At 50.0% G+C, this 14390-nt stretch overlaps 3 protein-coding genes across 7 annotated transcripts in view; 1 reads left to right on the top strand and 2 right to left on the bottom strand.

The window, feature by feature from the left end:
• The window catches only part of gabrr2a (gamma-aminobutyric acid type A receptor subunit rho2a), a 17233-nt gene extending 9852 nt beyond the window's left edge, over positions 1-7381 (bottom strand). The window contains exon 1 of one of the 2 annotated variants that reach the window (XM_049741093.1): positions 7246-7381. Coding sequence is in view for 1 of the 2 variants with exons in the window: in XM_049741096.2 (XP_049597053.1) it covers positions 302-304 (3 nt within the window). In the remaining variant the exon portion in view is untranslated. Of the gene's footprint in view, positions 1-301; positions 890-7245 lie in introns of those variants that run through there. The other variant, XM_049741096.2, reaches the window with a different exon arrangement.
• LOC125981199 (gap junction alpha-10 protein-like) lies at positions 924-3612 on the top strand. 2 transcript variants are annotated; one of them, XM_049741092.2, is made up of 3 exons: positions 984-1101; positions 1167-2339; positions 2841-3612. In XM_049741092.2, the coding sequence occupies exons 2-3, from the start codon at positions 1200-1202 to the stop codon at positions 2877-2879; spliced, it is 1179 nt and encodes a 392-aa protein (XP_049597049.1). In that variant the 5' UTR covers positions 984-1101; positions 1167-1199; the 3' UTR covers positions 2880-3612. The 2 variants fall into 2 exon arrangements, with proteins under 2 accessions (XP_049597048.1, XP_049597049.1); XM_049741091.2 differs by having other exon boundaries at positions 924-2339.
• Positions 3282-14302, bottom strand: LOC125981194 (transcription regulator protein BACH2). 3 transcript variants are annotated; one of them, XM_049741081.1, is made up of 5 exons: positions 14049-14302; positions 11477-11753; positions 9816-11216; positions 8774-8980; positions 3282-8215 (listed from the first exon to the last, which is right to left on the bottom strand). In XM_049741081.1, exons 2-5 carry the CDS (start codon positions 11735-11737, stop codon positions 7859-7861), a joined length of 2226 nt encoding a protein of 741 aa, XP_049597038.1. In that variant the 5' UTR covers positions 11738-11753; positions 14049-14302; the 3' UTR covers positions 3282-7858. The 3 variants fall into 3 exon arrangements, with proteins under 3 accessions (XP_049597038.1, XP_049597040.1, XP_049597039.1); XM_049741083.1 differs by having other exon boundaries at positions 8774-8923; XM_049741082.2 differs by lacking the exon at positions 14049-14302 and having other exon boundaries at positions 11477-14042.
• Between the last annotated feature and the right edge of the window lie 88 nt (positions 14303-14390).

Genomic DNA, 14390 nt, shown 5'->3' with positions numbered 1-14390 from the left:
AAATGACGCAGAAGTTACAAATCTGAATTGACGATTGGAAATACTGACCTTCTGACAAAATTCATTTTCAAATTAGACTTCACCATAGCTCTTGCATCAGCCTCAAAAGGATGATCATGACAATGAGCAGACCATTTGACTCTTTTTCCATTGAGCCATTCATTTTGTGGTCAGTGGGAGGCAGGCAGGCAGGCAGGCAGGCAGGCAGACAGACAGGCAGGCAGGCAGGCAGGCAGGCAGGCAGGCCGGCAAGCAGGGCTCTACAAAAGGAATGGACAGCAAAAAGTCATGTAACACTCACCATCCATTTTGTGTACTGCTTGTCCACCACGGGGGTGCGCTGGAGCCTACCCCAGCAGTCATCGTAGGCGGGCGGGCAGGCGGGGGGATGGGGACACGCTCAACCGGTTGCCAGCCATCCAACCGCCCCGCACCCTCTCAGACGTGCCAACCAGGGCCCCACCTACGGACGGATGGATGGATGGATGGATGGATGGATGGATGGATGGATGGATGGATGGATGGATGGATGGATGGATGGATGGATGGATGGATGCATGGATGGATGGATGGATGGATGGATGCATGGATGCATGGATGCATGGATGCATGGATGCATAGATAGATATAGATAGATATATATACACACACGCACATTTGTGACCGTTGTACTTTGGGGGTTCATCCATGCGTGCATTGGAGAGGTCTACCTGGTTCTCCCAGCTTTCCTATTCAAGCAAGTCATCGGTGGAGTGGCCCGATACGTCCACGCTGTCAATACGTAAACGTGTTTTGCTAGGTGCGCACAAAGGGTACGGGGAAACTTACCACGCCTGGCTTACGGAGCTCTCCGCCCTCCCTCCCTTTCTTTCTCCCCTCAGCTCCAGGACACGTGGCGGCGATAAAGCGGCCGGAACCTGACGATGGGTGACTGGAACCTACTGGGCAGCATCCTGGAAGAGGTCCACATTCATTCAACCGTGGTGGGCAAGATCTGGCTGACCATTCTGTTCATTTTTCGCATGCTGATCCTGGGGGCGGCCGCCGAGGACGTGTGGGACGACGAGCAGTCGCAATTTGTCTGCAACACTGAGCAACCAGGTTGCAAGGCAGTCTGCTACGACCGGGCCTTCCCCATCTCGCTCATTCGCTTCTGGGTCTTGCAGGTCATCTTCGTGTCCGCGCCTTCGCTCGTCTACATGGGCCACGCCCTCTACTGCATCCGGGCGCTGGACAAAGAGCGCCACAGGAAACGGATACAGCTCAAGGAGGAGATGGAGCGAGCCCAATTGGCATTGGACGAGCACAAACGAATAGAGAGGGAGCTGAGAAAGCTGGACGAACAGCGAAAGGTGAAAAAGGCGCCGCTGCGGGGATCGCTCTTGAGAACCTACGTCATCCATATCCTGACACGCTCGGCCGTGGAGGTGCTCTTCATCCTCGGACAATACCTTCTTTACGGCGTCCGACTGGAGCCGCTGTATAAATGCGAGAGGACGCCTTGCCCCAACAGCGTGGACTGTTACGTCTCCAGGCCCACGGAGAAGACCGTCTTCATGCTTTTCATGATAGCCATCGCCGCCATCTCGCTTTCCCTCAACGTTCTGGAAATATCCCACCTGGGCCTGGGCAAAATCAAAAAGGCCCTCTCCGGAGACAGAGATGTGGACGATGACTGTTTGATTTTCAAGTCCAAGAGGAAGGTATCCTTGTCACATCATTGTATGATGACCCACGTGTCTCCTTACAACGGACCTTTGACTCAGACGTTCAACGTAATAGCGCAAGAAGACGTCAAGCCGCCGCCGCCGCCGCCGCCACCTCTTTACCCCGGCCACGAGGCTGCCACAAACAACAGCGCGGCGGCCCATCTCACTCAGACCAACTACATCTGCCCTCCGTCGCTGAGCCACAACCACGTCATTTCCCAAAGTCGTCTGGGTCCGGAGGTACCCACGGCAATCGTGGAGAACCATCACGCTTCGGCAAGGGCGCTGTCGGCGGTCGAGGGAAGCCCCCCTCACAAGGAGAGCCCCCCTCACAAGGAGAGCCCCCCTCGCAAGGAGAGCCGTCAGAGAGAACATAGCGGCCGTTTAGATGTTCTTCTGCAACGTTCGTCGACGCAGAACCTCGAGGACAGTGACTCCGTGGGGAGCGAGGTCCTTCTACCCAAAGCTCGAAAAACCAGCTTCATGTTCAGACCACCATCTGAAAGCTTGTCATCCATCAGCCGTTCCACAAGTTCCTCATTACATTCTTCAGAAGAGTCCGATGAACTGGGTTCCCTGCAGGGGGACACGCTCATGATGCCCCCTGCCGCGGGGAGGAGAATGTCAATGGCAAGTAACAAAGAGCACAGACAGAAAAGCCGATTAGTGCATGCAATTGTCTTGAATTTGGCCAGACTTAGTCGTTTGCCTGGCAACATCATCTTACATACATACATACATACATACATACATATGACTGAGGTTCCAGGAGCCACGCGCTTCATTTCAATGTAGACCGACGTATGGCAGGCCAGATGAATACACTGAAATGAGTTGTTAGCCACAAGAGCTGAATTAGCTTGAAAACGGCAGGTGGCCCGGAGGCAGCGCCGAGCCGAGCCGAGCCGAGCCGAGCCGAGCCTGCTAGCGACGCTGAAAAGCAAAGCAACAACAAAGGCTATCAGATCAAAATCGGACAGCCTCATTTATATCGTGACTTTGTAGGTATTAAGGCCCAATTGCGAGAACGTATTCAACAGAGATAGCTTCTGTAGATAGCGTGTCCAAACGTCGATTCAATAGCGTAATCAAACACTGGAAATGCAATAACTGTGCTGTTTTCTTCCATAGAGTGTCTTTCTGGATATTTCATCTATCATGAAGAAGTGAACATTCCCACAACAGACATTGGCTTGGCCACTTCAGCAATATTAAAAAAAATGTCACCCATCAACTCAAGTCACATGGGTCCCAAACATTTGCTCTTTTGGATGAGAAGCACCTTAAACTGACTGTACAAAGGAAGGCACCAAGCAGGATTGTGTTTATTTTTGTTTTTGTCTTCCTGGAGACTTTTGGAGAAAAACAAAAAAAGCAACAACAACCTGGATTTTGAAGCCTTTTCCTATAAGGACGATTGATTGCATCTGTAACATGGACTTTTTTCTTTTTAAACGACACTATTATAATCCCTTGGTAAGTAAGTCTGTATACGGTCACTATATGCTAACCAAACGCTTCGCTAACGGCAAAGGCGTGGGAACATAAAATCAAGACACGCTGCACAATAACAACCATGCTTTTTGTTTTATTTATTCCTCGACAAAAAAAATGGTTTCGTCTCATGTTTTCATATCAAAGGAATGTGACGTGTTGCACATTTACCAAAAAAATCTTCTCTAAACTAAATGTGCCATTTGAACATTCAGAGGTACAAAATGAAATCAAGAGTGCTGAATCTGCCTAGAACAGTCGTGTTGCAAGTACTCAAAAAAAGGAGAACATGTAAAAAGGTACAAATACGAGAATGTTCAAAGGGTAAAAAGTTACAAACAACGCCACAGAAACTACGTACAGTCTATCGTTACCCACAAAAAGAGGTATGTATGCTGAATTGTCCAGGTAGATATGTTTTAAGTCTGTTCAACGGAGCTTTTCAGAAATGTCCAAATCTGAGAAACAAGTCGAGCTAGTTGCAGCTGGAATGGACAACAAATCAGTTGAAGTAGTACTTCCTTTCATTTCCACCCAGTGAAAAAAGGCCCGAGAAGAGCGTCACAATTATCGGCTGAGCCGAGACGAGCCGCATTCAGAGGCGTTGAAAATGGCATGGATGGTTGGGTGGATGGGTGGATGGATGGACGGGTGGGTGGGACGGTCGGTGGGTGGGTGGGTGGATGGATGGATGGATGGATGGATGGATGGATGGATGGATGGATGGATGGATGGATGGATGGATGGATGGATGGATGGATGGATGGATGGATGGATGGATGGATGGATGGATGGATGGATGGATGGATGCATGGATGCATGGATGCATGGATGGATGCATGGATGCATGGATGGATGGAAAAATCAAAGCAAAGCAAAGCAAAGCTGCATCAGCGCCGTTGCTTCTCCATCAACACCTCTGAATGCAACACGAGTTGAGCGGAAAGAGAAGAAAACACAAATAGCGACCAGTTCAAAGCACACACTGAAACCAGTCAAGGCATTTTCAACACAAGAATGTCAACCTTATTATTTTAGAAGCGCAAACTTTTCATTCTTCATTTGGATGTTTTAAGTGCAATTTCATTTCCGTTTCCTTAAGCTTCAAGTTAGCTAGCATCTACACTATGTGGAGAAACAAAATAGTCCAAATGAAATAAATACAAGAAGTAAACAAACAATCAATCATTATGAAAGGTACTATGGTCTTTTTGTTTATTTTTACCCTTAGCAAAATCAAAAAGGAAAGTGTTCATCCGCCTAGCGCTTGGGGTGCAATCTGCTATTCCCATTCTTGTCCTTTAAAGGCAGAAATATTTCCATTTTCATTTGGATTGGCTGCTTTGATTATTTATTTACTATTGAACAATCTTGTTCTCCATATTTACACGATCAAAGGGAAGATATATACACACGCAATGGTTATTGTTTTGTTGTTTTTTCACCCATCCCCCCCCCCCCAGTGGCCTCATCTTCACCATACGAGCATTTCGCCATTATCATGACATATAGTAAGTGACATGAAATCAAACCTTTTCACTTAGTCTGGCCTTTGTAGGAGAAAGAAAACTTAGCTGCACTTGTCATATTTTTCCCTCCAATTCATCAACATTTAGCTAACTTACAAAACGCTTTTCTAATGAACTTCATAACGGGGTCTTAGTAGTACCTTTACAAAAGCAAAATAAAACGCAATACAGTAAAATCGTAAACATGCTCACTCGTCTTAAGGAAAACATTACAACTTACACGCGAGTACACGTGTGACTAGTACTAAATTAACAGGTGGAATTGTTAACTAGACCGACTGTGAGAAAGCTGCCCATCATCTATGTCATTTCACCTCCACCATAGCCCAAATAAATAAAGTTCACATTTAAGATGTCATACGAAGCCGATCAATGTCTACTGTGGAAAAACAAGCCACAATTGCAAGAGGGAAAATGATTTGTGTTCCAGGCAGGCAGGCGCGTATGTACGTACGTACGGTCCGTACGTACGTACGGTCCGTACGTACGTACGTACGTTCAAGGCCCGTCAATGATGCCAAGTCAGCACAAGAGGCCTTTGTTTGGTCGACATTGCAAACGGCTTCAACATGGGACCTTCAACCTGGAACAAACGGCGGCGACACTCCGCCCGGCCCTTCCTTCCATTTGGCATTAGCCCTACTCAATAATGCACCAGTGTGGTATTAGCGTATTTGGGAAAAACGCTGCCGCGCTGACATCAAAACGTGTGTCGTGTGACAACGGGCTAACGGAAGCATCAAACGTTGGTGGAAAAAAAAATCCCAAGTTAGATTGGTACAAACGTGAAATGACAATTAGATCCCACTTTTGACTTGCATGAAGCAGATGGATGATCATGTCGTCTGTCCTTTTTTTGACCGTCTTAACAAAACTAGCCGCCATCTCCCAAGTATGCAACTGTCACTGAGAGAGGCAACAATGGTTCGACCCCAATTTATTCTTTATTTTAGTTTGCGAGGAGCACATTTAGTGAATTGATATCTTCTCCCATGACATGAGAAAGAAGAGTGAGACTGGAACAAGTTGTCTCCAACGACAATCAGTTGAACGTCGTTTTGTTGACACAGACGGCGGGCGGGCGGTCGCTACAGCTTCTTCTACTGGGATTTCCGGTAGTTTTTGTCAATCTGCGCATGTCAACGTGATTTGTTCCGCATGAACACCCAAGGCCTAATCGGATCAATATTTTTAGCATCCCGTCATCGTTGGAATTGATTGAAGAAATATGAAAGGCTAGCCACAGCCATACAAACGGATTACTTTTCATTGGAGCAACGTCATCAAAACATTCAAAATATAGTCACAGAATTGTGAGGAGCACAATAACTCCTGAGATACTTGGGAAAAAGAACACTTGTGCATCATTGGGAAGATGGATCGGAGCAATGTTAAGATAGGCACGTGCGGAAGCAATATTGTTTGAATGAAGACATTTAGTAAGTGCCATCGTTAGGCATATGCCAAGTTTCAAAGAAAAACAAAGAAATACGTAGGCACATCCATTCAACAAAGACAGCTGGATGTAGAAATGGTGCATAATGACACTTGCTCTTTTGGACCATTTCCTCAAATGTAGTATGCAATCCCCCTTTAACAGCAAAGTCTTGAGTACATTACAGGCAAGTTGAGATGGATCGTGCCTAAAGAAAAGCTCCACAAAGTTGGACTAGGCTGTTTTGGGAAGCTCAAATTCAAATCAAATCAAATCGAATCGACATGCGTCTATATACTCGTTTCAGCAGTAGGCTCTTCCTTAACCCTTTTCAAGCAAAACCCAAACTTCTAAGAACACTGCTGAACAAAACTCAAATCAACACTCGTCAATGAAGCCTCCAGATCAGGGTGTTGAGTAAGACATTTGGCAAAGTGTGGGCGGGACATCATCAAATAGCTTGGGACTCACCCAGCTCCTAATATCCTCATTCAGGCTGAATGGCCAACCATGTTTTTAAAAAACACAAAGTTGACAAACAATTGTGGAAGTTGAGCTATCGAGCACTGCTGCACCCAAGACGCACGCCATTGGCCCAACGCGCAAAATTGCTGCAAATGGCAGGCAGGCAGGCAGGCAGGCAGGCAGGCGCATGGCAGTTGGCAAACCTACAACCAATCGCCACGCTGGCATTTGCGTCGGAAAGGCAAAATGAGCGCTGGCTCGGGGGAGCAGACCCCATTTACTGACATCTATATACATTGGCCATTTAGCGGCCATACGATGGAACTGGGCAGATTTCAACCAAATGTTATTTTGCGGGAAAGTCATATCGAGGGAACTTAACAACAACAACAACAACTGAACTGAACTGAACTCCCCACCAGCCAGCCAGCCAGCCGGCCAGCCAGCCAGCCGGCCAGCCGGCCAGCCAGCCAGCCAGCCAGCCAGCCAGCCAGCCAGCCTGCCACCATAGTGCCTCAATTGAGCTGTGAAGGCCAAAAGTGATCCAAGCAAAATTAGCGCCAGACAACCACATCATCCAAAATGTGACAATGCAAAAGAAAGTGTCACTTACCTGCAGGGACACACTGCCCATGGCAAGGCTGTCATTACAACCAAAATGGGAGCAACCCCAAAAAAAGCAAAGCAAAAAAAAGTGCCCTAGTCCCACCATACAGCCTGGGACAACAATGAGATCCCGAGCACAATTTGGACCAGCCACCGACGCACACGACATATGCCACAAAGTTTGTGGCCACGGCAAGTAGTGTGGGGCAAAAAGGCTCGGCGTCTTATCCGCTTTGCATGGCCACCGTTTGCAGTACGCAAATGTCAATCGGGAGCCCAAGATTGTCAATCAAATGAGAAAAAAAGAGGTATGTACTTCAAGGTGGTCAACTTGCCAGATTTGCCGTCAAAAGGACTTGGGTGAACATTCGGAGAAATTCCTGAGTTGAACCTCCTGCAATGCCCGCAGGAAGGAGGAAAGCCGAGCCGAGCCGAGCCGAGCCGAGCCGAGCCGAGCCGAGGAACAAACAGTCAAAAGCTGCCCGTCATTTGGGAAAAAGATACCTGTGGAGGAGTATTGCTGGGAGGACCATTTTGCTGTGCCTTCCTTTTAAAACATCTACATACAGATCGATCCATCGATCGATAGGAAGGCGTCCGCCGGCACTTACGACTGAACTTTAAGTGCCGTCGTGTCTCTTCTGTTCTTCCGTCGTGCATTTCTGAATCATTTCCTGACAGAAATCCACAGTTACGCTGGGACTGAAGATTTCCTCAAACGCCAGCGGGCCTTTTGCCAAGAGCTCCGCCCCCGGCTGCCCATCCTTGCTCTCGGCCGCCGACACGCTTCCGACTCCGAGCGTCGACTTTGGAGCGCGGTAGGAGGCCTCGTCCATAGCGGCGGAGAGAGGAGGCGAGCGGTTGTCCTGCACATCTCGGCACACTTGCTGGGAGAGGAAGGAGAGGTTCTGCCACAGCTCAGACATGCACACCTTCAGTTGGTTGCGCTCGCTCAGCAGTTTTTCTTTCTCACACACCTGCGGCAGGAAGGAACAGTAAAAGCAAGGTGAGTTGGATGCTGTCTGGGAGGGACATCATCATCATCATCATCATCGTCGTCGGTTTAAAGTCCGCTTTCCAGGCGCCGCTGGGTTGGACTGGGTTGGACTGGGTTGGACTGGGTTGGACTGGGTTCTGCTGACATCTGGGCTCAAAATTCAACAGGGGCAAACAAAGCACGAGTGGGACCCTAAATAGACCAAGGAGCAAAAACACACATGGACGCCACTCGGTCAGGGAGGGGCAGCTCACGGACGGAACAAAGAAAGGAGGCACGCAAATACAGGCGAGACGAGACGAGACGAGGACGACAAACACCTGCACAAGACACCGGTGGCTGAGGGAAGGAGGGAGCTGATTGGAAGACGCAAGGGCGGCAAGGGGCGGGGCTAATGAAAGGGGCTCACCCAACAAGACAGTAGGCGGGACACACCCTCAAGTGACAACATTACAGCTGCTCGAGCATCATTTGGGCTCAAGACAGTAAGTAGGTGGAAGACACCCTCAAGTGACAACATTTCAAGACTTTTGCCTACCAACTTGCGGATCTCGCTCTCCAGGTTCTGGATGCAGTCCAGCTTCCGTTTACGACAGCGCTGGGCGGCGATCCGGTTTTTACTGCGACGGCGAATGTCGTGAATGAACTCCAGCTGCTCTGAGGTCAGTTTGTGCATCTTGATGAGAATCTGGAAGTCATTGCGTGGCAAGTTGGTGATCTGGTCCACCGGAAAAGGGAGCTTTACCTAAATAGAACAACAAATCAATGAACGCAAGATTGGACTCGTCCATCTGCTCTGAGCCTTTCGAATCGGAGGCCGCCGTGCGCCATCCAATGTTGATCCTGACAACCGCGTTGTACCTGAAGACGTCAAATGAACTAAGGTTCATATTTGGCTTGAACGTGCACTCAACCTAGCGCATTTTTGCTTTCTCAACGCTTTGGTGAACATGCTCGTTCTGGGAACGGCAGTTTGCTTTTGTTCAAGGACGCCGGCCGGGTTTTTTCTTCTTAGAATTCTTAGAAAGTCCCGCTGTAAACAAGGCTTTGAGGGAAAAAAATTTGAATCCACTATGAACTTTTCACAAATTTCCAATTATGAACTGAACATTTTCAACCTTGTCAAGTGAACTTTGAACGAGTTCACGTAGAAAATGAACTTTGCATGGATGGCAGGAACCCATGCAGCCAGCCACTGGAGGGCAATGTTGTCTCGCAGCCAGCAGGTGGTGCTGTGGATCTACATACAGTACGGAGACGGTGGAACGCTTGCCATTTCCCTGATACTAATGTTGAGATTTTTATTTTTTTTTCTTAACTAATTCATTATGATGACGTTCATTTAGTGTATACTAACATCATCGTCATAAAAGGCCAACTCGTCCTAATTAAAATGGGAGCCACTGAGCTATTAACATAAATCAAAGCCCGCTCCCAAAATGTGCCGCCTTGCTTTCACCGTACAAAATAGCAGCAGAATGTGAATATTTACGCCAATGAAAAGATGAAAAGCCAGGCGGGGCCTTTAAAAAAACAAAAACAAATCACGGGTAGCTATTAAAGATAAAAGCCATTCGAACCTCAGGACCGGATACTCTGATGCCACTTTCGCTGTCTCCCTCGGAGAAAGAGCCCCCCGACTCGTCGCTGGAATTTCCACCGCTGGCGCCGAATCCCTGCTCACTTTTGATCTTGGCGCAACCCTGAGAAAAGACAAGCTCTCCACCACCGTGGAGCTCCCTGGCCTCGTCCCTGCTCACCAGGCACTGAGAGAGTCCAGACATGCAGCCAGAGTGCAGCGGCGGCTGCGGCGGCGGCGGGGAAAGGGAGAAGTCCAATTGTTGCAGGTTGGAAGAAGGTGGGCTGCCGCCGCTTCCCCCGTCCTCTGCGTACGAGAAAGAAGAGTGGGAGCTGCAAGTCTGAGTCAGGGGCTCCGACGGGACGGGGGAATAGCGCCACGTCTTGACGCAGTTTGGGATCAGACGCGAGCTGCCACAAGACGTCGTATCCGAGCCCGGGACTTTGTCATCCCCCCCGTGGTGGGGATGATGATGATGATGATCACTTACTGCTGAGGAGAAAATGACACTGCGTCTATCGAGCTCCCCTGAGGTTGTTGAGGAGGAAGAGGAGGAGGAGGAGGAGGAGGAGGCTTTGCCGGCACACAGCGCTGCTCCCGCTACATCCGGCGGTGCGCTGGCCGCTTCCCTTTTGTCCTTATGTCTGTGCTTGACTATCTCCCTGTAGTGGCTGAGGGACAGTCTGTTGGACAGCAGCTGCTCGATGGTGGCGCTCGGCACGCCGCTGAGATCCAGTCCTCCTCTTTGGAGATAGGAGCGCAGGCAGGACGAAGGCGAGCGCAGGCAGGATGAAGGCGAGCCGCCGCCGCCGCCGCCGCCGCTGTGGCTCGGGGAGCACTCAACCGCTACGGGAACCCCTTCCACTTCTAACTCCATCTCTAGCACCTCTTCCATGGACAAATCGCGGTCGCACGCGCGCCCGTCGTCTCCTTCGTCCTCAAAGATGGGTTCCTCTTTGATGTGCGAGGGGCTGATAAGCACTTGCGTGGTGCCATGGCTGCAGTCGGTGAGCTGCGAGCTTACGGGGCTGCCGGAGTGACGGTTGGCCAAGCTCACGTCGTCGTCGTCGTCGTCGTCACGGCGGTCGTCACGGCCCTCGCTGTTGTGCCGATACCCGGGAAGGTCGGTCGGAAGTGGCTTTGCGGTTGCTACATTGCTGCCGTGCTGCCCGCCGTCTGTGGAATGGCGCGGCTCGCAAAATTCATTGCTGTATTCCTTCTTGCCGCTCCGTTGCGTGTCATTCTGGAGCTGGGCTTGAAGAAAGCGGAAACAAGAATCCTCCAGATTGTGGACGCCCAGGAAGTCGGCGCACAGGATGACCTCGTGGATGTTCTCCCGGCTTAGAAGCAGCTTGGCCGTGTAGGCGAACTGGAGCAGCGGGGCAAAGCCCTTTGCGCTAACCTGCAGTAGGGACCACACTGGGCTCAAACAACATGGGCGGCAAAATCAAAATGCAAACTCCACTCTGTATTTGAATTGACATGCAGGTGATAGATAGGCTCTGCCTGCCGGCCGGCCGGCCTGCCTGCCTTCCGGCCGGTCGACCAACCGGCCTGCCTGCCAGCCGGCCTGCCGGCCTGCCTGCCTACCTGCCGGCCGGCCTGCCTGCCTTCCTTTCTGCCAATGGCATTTTGCCGCGAGCGAACGAGCGAGCCACCCACCTTGTCCGGGAGGTTAATGACGGGTTCCCCCGGCGGGCCGTTGTATCCCAGCAGGGCTTGCAGGAAGTAGCGGCTGCTGGCAGCGAGGATGGCCCTGTGCGCTCGGACCTCCCTGCCCTCCACCACCACGGTGACGTCGCACAGGACGCCCTGTCGCCGCTGCTCTTCCAGGCTCAACAAAACATTTGCGCAGTGGACCTTGGACTCGTACACGTATACGGGCACGGTTGCCTCAGCCTCCTGCTCGTCGCCCGTCGACATCACTCCCGGTGGCGCCCTGGACGCAAAGAAAACACGACGGTAGCGCTAAGGCAGACGTTTGCCACTTATCCCCCTTCTTTTTATTTGTCTTTTCTTCATGTGCAAACATACAAGAAGGTCAGTCACTTTAGCTGAAATATTTGGCCCAGACATACAAATGCAGAACAGCATGCTTATAGTACACCAATGAGTCCACTTGCAACAAACCACTTTGACTGAGTGTCTTTGTCCTACTTTTTCTCATCTCTGCCCCGATTATGTCTCACTTTCATCTGGGATATCCGATTTCTCGCTCATCCACACGTGCAGACAGTATTGAGCACGTACGCAAGTATGAATGAGCGCTAGAGAAGACGGCATGGGTACTAAGCCAGCAAGGAGGGAGGGAGGGAGGGAGGGAGGGAGGGAGGGAGGAAGGAAGGAAGGAAGGTGGCTGCCATTGCATTGCATTGCATTGCATTGCATTGAATTGCATTGCACAACACACACAAACGTAGCAGCCCAAGTGAATCATCTGATTGATTGCATGGGATGGCTACTTGGTCAAATCTTTGGTGTGTTCTGCAAAAATATCAGGGATTTTCACAATGACCAACCCAAAAAAGCTCGGAAGATGCACTATTGGCAAGACACTGAAGCTTCATTTGTTCTGAGTGAGCCTGGCGGCGGCGCCTTGCATCGGCAGCATTGAGGCGCTGTGATGAAGATCAAAGGGCTATAATCTGTCTATCTATCTATCTATCTATCTATCTATCTATCTATCTATCTATCTATCTATCTATCTATCTATCTATCCATCTATCTATCTATCAAGAAAAGACTTTTTGTGGTGATCAATTCCTTTGTTTCTGATGTAGGTTAGACATTTGAAATGAGAACAAAAAACTCGGCCATTCCAGCGCTTTTCCTGCCAGATGAGTGTTCCTCAGACACCATAATACTCCCTGAGCTAAAGAGCTTTAGCTCTAGTTTCAGCTTAGTGACCTCTGCCTAGGCAATGTGCTCTTTAAGCAGGGTCCAAAACAACTGACCATCATCTCACCATCTGCTTCATGTCTGCACCAATCAGCGGCAAGCGTGCCAGATGGTTTGCCAGATCGGCAGCCACCAGATAAACAAGAAACGCCAACGCTGCAAGGCCTCGCTTGCTTGCATTCTTTCGATCCAATTCGTAGCATTTAGCCTTATTTGGCGCATCTTTGAATGGAGTTGCCACCAGTGTGCAGCAAGAACACGAGTCAATATTTCATTGGCTTCAGTCACCTGACATCTAATCGATTCATTTGAAGTATATGTTAAGCACCAGAGGCCGGTGGAGCAAGAGAAGCAAAGTGCTGCTGCTGCTGCTGCAAGCGCTGAGATGCTCGAGGTGGAAGGCACAAGGAACCCCAGCCAGGGATAGAAAGCCAAGTTGAAGACCAATCGACTGGCTAATGAAGGCATTTGCATTTGCCTTGGTTTGATTGGAAATGAAGCAGCCTCTGGGCTCATCCTTCAGGTTGCCAACGGGACTAATAGCTACAACGTAAGCTTGGAGCAAATTGAGCTGATCAAGTGAAAGAAGGAGCGATCCGCGGTGGCAGCAGAGGGCGGGAAGACGACGAGGAGGAGCGAGGGAGCGAGGAAGGGAGGAGGGGGGCTTTCCTTTCCTCAACTGAGCCGAGCTCCTTTGTCCCTTGCCAGCGCCTTTCTGCCCCACAATGACAGCAGGTGAAGCGGCACGACAAGCAGATCCTCGCCCCTCAACGTTTCCCACCTCGTCTTCTCAGACACATTAGAAAGCACACGGTATTCACAGGCCATTTCAAGTGGGCAACTTGTGCAAATCCCGGCCATGCGTGTGCTCGCCCTGCCATGCTACAAACCGGCTCAGTCCAAATGACATCAGGCACCGTGGCGTCGGTTGGAACCTGCCCCTTTTATTTCCAAACCAGACACGCTTTGGCTGCAAAAGGGAACCAAACAACCGCCATTTGGGTTGCGAATATGCTGGCTCAAGGGAACGAACGGACGAGTTTGAAGTCAAAACACCTCATGCAACCGTCATATCAGCATCAGCACAGCGGGGCACGAACACGCAAGCCCCGCAAGAAACAACAACCGACAAGAGCATGGCTGCAACAAAAACAAGTGAAGGAAGGAAGGAAGGAAGCAAGCAAGCAAGCAAGCAAGCAAGCAAGCATGCAAACAGACACGAATTCGGTGCTCCAGCACGCCGCTTTTCTTTTCTTTTTTAGCTGACAATAAGTCGTAGTGCTCGCGCATTGTGAACGTAACGTACAGCGAGCGAGCGAGCGAGCAACTAACTCACCCTTTTCTGCCCGCTCGCTCGCCCACGGTTGGTTCTCACAAACAAAAGTAGGTCTGCATCGTGCTTAATCCCCGCTTTGGTCGAAGAACACCAATCGCCATTTTAATGGGCTAGATGCATCAATCAATCGGTGCGTCGTGGACGGCTTTCTGTTCGCGGTAGGATGGAACGCCTTTTCTCCTCCAAGGGCTGCATTGTTGACATTGCTTTGCTGACGTCATGCTAGCCTCTCATTCACAACAAGGAACGGAACGGAAAGGACCAAGCCCCCTCTGCACTTCAGATGCTGCTGCCTGTCAATGCACACTTTTCACTCCGAATTCTCATTGTACACTTCTAAGA

The sequence above is a fragment of the Syngnathus scovelli genome, chromosome 14, assembly GCF_024217435.2.
Source record: "Syngnathus scovelli strain Florida chromosome 14, RoL_Ssco_1.2, whole genome shotgun sequence".
Lineage (NCBI taxonomy): Eukaryota > Metazoa > Chordata > Actinopteri > Syngnathiformes > Syngnathidae > Syngnathus > Syngnathus scovelli.
The sequence above is the reverse complement of the archived record's forward strand: the minus strand, read 5'-3'. Positions and strand labels throughout refer to the sequence as shown.